At 34.2% G+C, this 5212-nt stretch overlaps 1 protein-coding gene across 1 annotated transcript in view; it reads left to right on the top strand.

Annotated features, from left to right (window-relative positions):
- Window positions 1–1737: 1737 nt before the first annotated feature.
- LOTGIDRAFT_175753 (hypothetical protein) overlaps window positions 1738–5212 on the top strand; it is a gene marked incomplete at both ends in the record, with an annotated part of 5292 nt that continues 1817 nt past the window's right edge. Inside the window, 2 exons of the mRNA XM_009059329.1 lie at window positions 1738–1764; window positions 4420–4753. Of these exons, the coding sequence (XP_009057577.1) occupies window positions 1738–1764; window positions 4420–4753 (361 nt within the window). The remainder of the gene's footprint in view (window positions 1765–4419; window positions 4754–5212) is intronic.

The raw sequence follows: 5212 nt of genomic DNA, 5'->3' as shown, positions 1-5212 counted from the left end.
CTTCGCTTGGTTCAATCTAAAAACTTTATACCAAATCTTGCAGATTTAATAGTATTGTTTGAATCCAAGTCTAACATAAAACTTCATGTGTGATTCATCAATCGCAATATCATGTGATGGTGTGTAAGCTGATTTTAATTTCTTATTCAGAATGTCAACAACAGGTCAAATTTTAAACAGTCTGGATGGAATGCCTTCATCTTCTACATTATAAATAAACTGGTTTGCGTGGTATATAAGTATATCCATCATGACTCATGAGGTATAATACAGACTAGGGTATAAGGTGTTTTAATCTCCAATCCATCTCAATTTTTGGCTTACATACTATAGGCTACCAATCAAAATCGTTTTCTGGTGTGAATGTTGCATGTGCAAAAACATAATTTTCTTCATTAGAGCTGCCAATAACTATGTAATTCATAATAGCAACATTGATTCTAATTCTTCATCACTTCGATAGGATGCATTATCGCTGCCTTCACTTGAGTCACCCTCCTCTACTAAATTATTTCTAATCTGATTTTCATCCAAACTGAATTTTCGAAAGGGAGACAACTGTCTCTTACATCCGCAAATTCTTTATGGCTCAAAGGCCTCAACACATCATTGATTTGTTCTGGAGTAAGCTTATGGAATAGAAAGACTCAAACCAACAACACCAAGTGGTGAAAACTAAAATTTTAGGTAGACTAGACCATAGACGACCCTTTCAAAATAGCATCAAATCAAACTAAATTTTTTATCCCTTCAGTATGGTAGCATGAAAAGCTGAAATATTCATAAAATCCAAATTACTGAAAGTGAACAAAATATCAAAAAGAAATTATTTACATCAACATTTGCATAATTACAGTCGAATAACCTAATTTCCTGCTAACCTACTTTTCGTGCATCTCCACAGAAATGATTAATAATTCACATGTGCGACCTTGCATGCCACATTTGCTTTTTTTGATAGACATGGGTTGTCTGCACACTGTCAGCTAGTAGAATGAATCCAGTAAGCAAATGTATTTCCGCCAAATTTCCTTATACAGGGTTCATACTGCACTTTGCCTCAAAAATTCAAAGATTTTTCAAGGACTCTGGGCTTTGAAATTCAAGGACTTTTCAAGGATATTAGTCTGACAGAATACACATGTACCTTACTTCTGAACTGTGAAATCAATAAAGATAGTTAATATTTGTCAATGGGGTTAATGATAAAAATATACACAATTTGACTCAACTCAAAATTCAAGGACTTTGAGAGAAAATGGGTTTTTTATGGTGTTTTCAAAGACTTTTTTTTTAAATCAAGGTTTTTCAAGGCAACGGACGGAATTCAAGGGTTTTTCAAGGCTGTGCGAACCCTGTTTTAATTATAATCCCAAGCTGTAAGCGGATTTCCAAGTGTCGTCTGCTAGAATATATTCAAGTGAACGACGTCACGCGTGACTATGGATTACAATGTGGGCCATATTCTTATGAAGTTTCAATGACTTTTAGCAATAAACCACTCTTACATTGTACTTATCTTATATTTTGTCAGTCACTAATATTTTTTAAATTATTGTTCTTTGAAGGAACATCAGTTCTAATAAATCCCTATTAAAGATAAATACTAAGAAAAGTTAATTAGACAGTCAAGAAACCTATTTTCGTGCTAACCTACTTTTCGTGCATTTCCAGAAATGATTAACAATTTACAGGTGCAACCTCGCATGACCTCTGCATTTGCTTGTTTTGATAAACATGGGTTATCCAGTAGTTTCAAGCAAGGTAAAATGTATTAATGTATACTTTGACAAATACAAAATGGCGGATTTCAGTTATTACGGTACCGTACCAAACGTCACCATTTTTTATCGGTTGAATTTTTCTCGACTTATTTATATATCAAACATTGTACATGAAAATAGGTAAAACTGCCGTTGTCGAGTTGGTTACTCATGAAATATGGGTCAAAGTGGGGAGATTCATACTGAATCCTTATATACACACATAGGCCTATAGGTTATACCACTGTACATCACCCAAATCTTGTTCATTTCCTTCCAATGGGACCGTAGGGACAATCAATTTTAAATGCTTTCCAGAAAGCTGAAATTTACAGGGCATAGTAGGCTATACAGATTGACTACTCACTCATATTCATGAGTGGAAACTTAATTTAGACTAATTTCTTACGGTACCCTAATAAAGAGTAAGTATTATTATTATTATTATTACCTTCATGTCATACGATAAATCCAAATTCTACACGCGATAGTTTGGATATTTTTCACATAACAAGAACTGTCAACAATTATTTCTATTTTGAACATGAACATGGATAGTTAGTAAACAATCTGATATAGAATTAAGATAAATGAAACCGACTATTTACCTGTGGAGAGAGAAATAAAACAGTAAATTCCCAGAAAAGGTCTATTTTTTTTAAATCAGAAGATACTGAATGAGTCTCCTAAGCAGAAGAGTAATTATCTCCCTTTACTAGTATACAATCTAGACACAATGCTTCAGATCACAGTTAATTTATCTCTTGTATACGGTTATTTAGCTACCCACCGTTAGTCACTCTTGACCTTCGAAACCGGTGGGTGTAATGGTCTTAACGAATTTTCAGAAATGACCTCATAAAAAACACATAAAAATCGAAACTAGAATTCCGATAAATTTGGTAATAACAAGAGATGAATATTTTTCTTCAACTGCACTAGTTTTAGATGGGAAGAGGCCATCACTAGCCGCTCACAATTATAATTACAAGTACATATCTCTTATTCATGACATGTCATGAAAAGTAGGACGTAAAACTCCATTCACACTTCATTTCATTTCTAATTCATGATAACTGTCAAGGTTTCTGTTCCTTTGAATTTAACTTTTTTTTAAAAGAATGCATGGTTCATTGCTGTATACAAATATTCCCCAATTTTCATTTAATCAATCCATACTTTTTAATCTAAAACTGCACGAAGCCGTAGTAAACAGAAGTGAGAGTTTAGCAACTTAGCTAACTAGGAGTTACAGTGTCTGTGCCAGTCTCCCAAAGTACAAATATAGGTTAAAATAGGGACAAGACTGACTTCGTGGGGATTGAAGGTGACTATGCCACTGGGCGACTGGAGATTCAATCAAGCCGTCACAGTAAACATATTTATCGATCGAACCTTAAACCTGTCCAAGGCATTGTAGTGTATGATTATTTGTTATCTGGATCATATAAGGGAACTCTTTGTTAGGGGAGTTCTAAAAAGTGTACCAGTACAATGGCTGAATAAATATTAGAATTACAAATACAATAGTTAAAACTGCCAATACTCCTTAGATGGGTTGGACATCAACCTCTACAAATTGGCGACGAATAGAATTATATGGCTGCTACTTTTCCTGAAATAACAAGTGGTTTACCCCATTTTGACTGTGGAAAAAGACCAAAACTGCAACAGTGCCAAAATTTCAGTCAGTACATCACTTTGAAAATTAATTTAAGATTGAAGGAAACGTTGGAACTGTCTGAAATTTGCTGTGAATATTCAAGATATATATAAGTACCCCTCTGCCAAGTTTCAAATCGATAGCTCAACTGGAAGGAAAAGGGGTCGAAACTGCAACAGTGCCGAAAAGGGGTAAGAGCATTTGACCTGTATATTGCTTCAAAAGGACAGTTGAATGCAGATAGAAAACGTGCTCTTCTTCTTCATACTGCTGGAATGGATGTCCAAGAAATTTATTTCACACTGACTGAAGACCAAAATATAAATGATCCTTTTGACAGAGCCAAAAGAGCCTTATATCAATATTTTTGTCCTGAATCAAATGTACCATTTCAACGTCACATATTTCGAGAAATGAGTCAAACAGAAAATGAATCAGTAGAACAATTTGCAATGAGGTTGCGTCAAAATTTAGAAGGATGTGAATTTGGTGATGTTGAGAGTGAATTACGAGATCAAATCATCCAGAAATGTAGATCAACTGACTTAAGAAGAAAACTGCTAGAAAAAGGGTCACAGTTAACATTGAATACAACATTAGAAATGGCTAGAGCATTTGAAGAATCTGAGAGACAAGCTAAATCAATTGAATGATTGAGTCATGATGTAAATAAAATGTCGATTCGACGACCAGAAAAACAAGAAAACGGAACGGAAAGGTAGATTTCAGAGAAAACCAGGAGGTGTTTCGTCACAAGAATGTTATAGATGTGGTTATTCTGGACATTTTCATACTGATCCAAAGTGCCCTGCTGCTGATAAACAATGTAGAAAGTGTAAATTGAAAGGACATTTTCAAAAGATGTGTAAAACTAAGATTGATAGAGGGCGATCAAAAGGTTCATACTCAAAGAAAACAAAAATGGTTGGAAAAGACGACAGAAGACATTGAAGTTATGATGATGAAAAGTACAACGAAGCTTTTAGAATTCAGGCTATTGGAAAACACGATAATAAAGGTAAAGTGAAAGTACTATTAAATGGTGTACCATTAAGATTCATCATTGATTCTGGATCATCTGCTGATTGTTTGGGAAGAGATTCATGGGAATTTCTCAAAACAAAAGAAAAAGAACTTGATATTCGCTGGTATTCTGAGAAAACTGATATAAAATTATATGTATATGGATCAGAGGAACCATTGAAAGTATTGGATAAATTTTATGACAATGTGAAATTAGATGAGAAGCAGATTAAAGAAGAGGAATTTATTGTGATAGGTGGAAAGGGAGAACCATTACTTAGTAGAGAAACTGCAATTAAATTAGGTGTGTTGAAGATTGGAAAGGTTTATACTACTCAAAGTGAGGCTGATAGAACCAGGAGTTACTGGCGAGAAGTATAGTATCTGTTATGTACTGATTGTTTTTAGTTTACTATGAACAATATTATCATTTAAGATCTTATTTTTTGAATATGCAACTATCATTTTCTGCTTATAGACATGAGGGAATTTCTCTTGAAGGCTCTTATAGTGGGCATGAACTATCTTGCTTGCTCGATTGTTGGTTGTATTAAACGGGACATCAAAGGGTACCTTTTATTCGTAGAGTTGCTTACAAAATAATGAGTTTCTGATATAAAGGGACATGTTTTGCATCTACTGGACAAACATGGAGCACTTCTTAAACCTGGAGGTACTTCGGCATAAAGTCTGTTTTTAGCTGCTATCTGTGCTAAGGTGGAATTTTTTATGTTTCGTAAAAATCGTTTAGAGTACCCACGCT

The sequence above is a fragment of the Lottia gigantea genome, assembly GCF_000327385.1.
Source record: "Lottia gigantea unplaced genomic scaffold LOTGIsca_381, whole genome shotgun sequence".
Classification (NCBI taxonomy): domain Eukaryota; kingdom Metazoa; phylum Mollusca; class Gastropoda; family Lottiidae; genus Lottia; species Lottia gigantea.
This window is presented reverse-complemented; position numbering and strand designations above follow the sequence as displayed.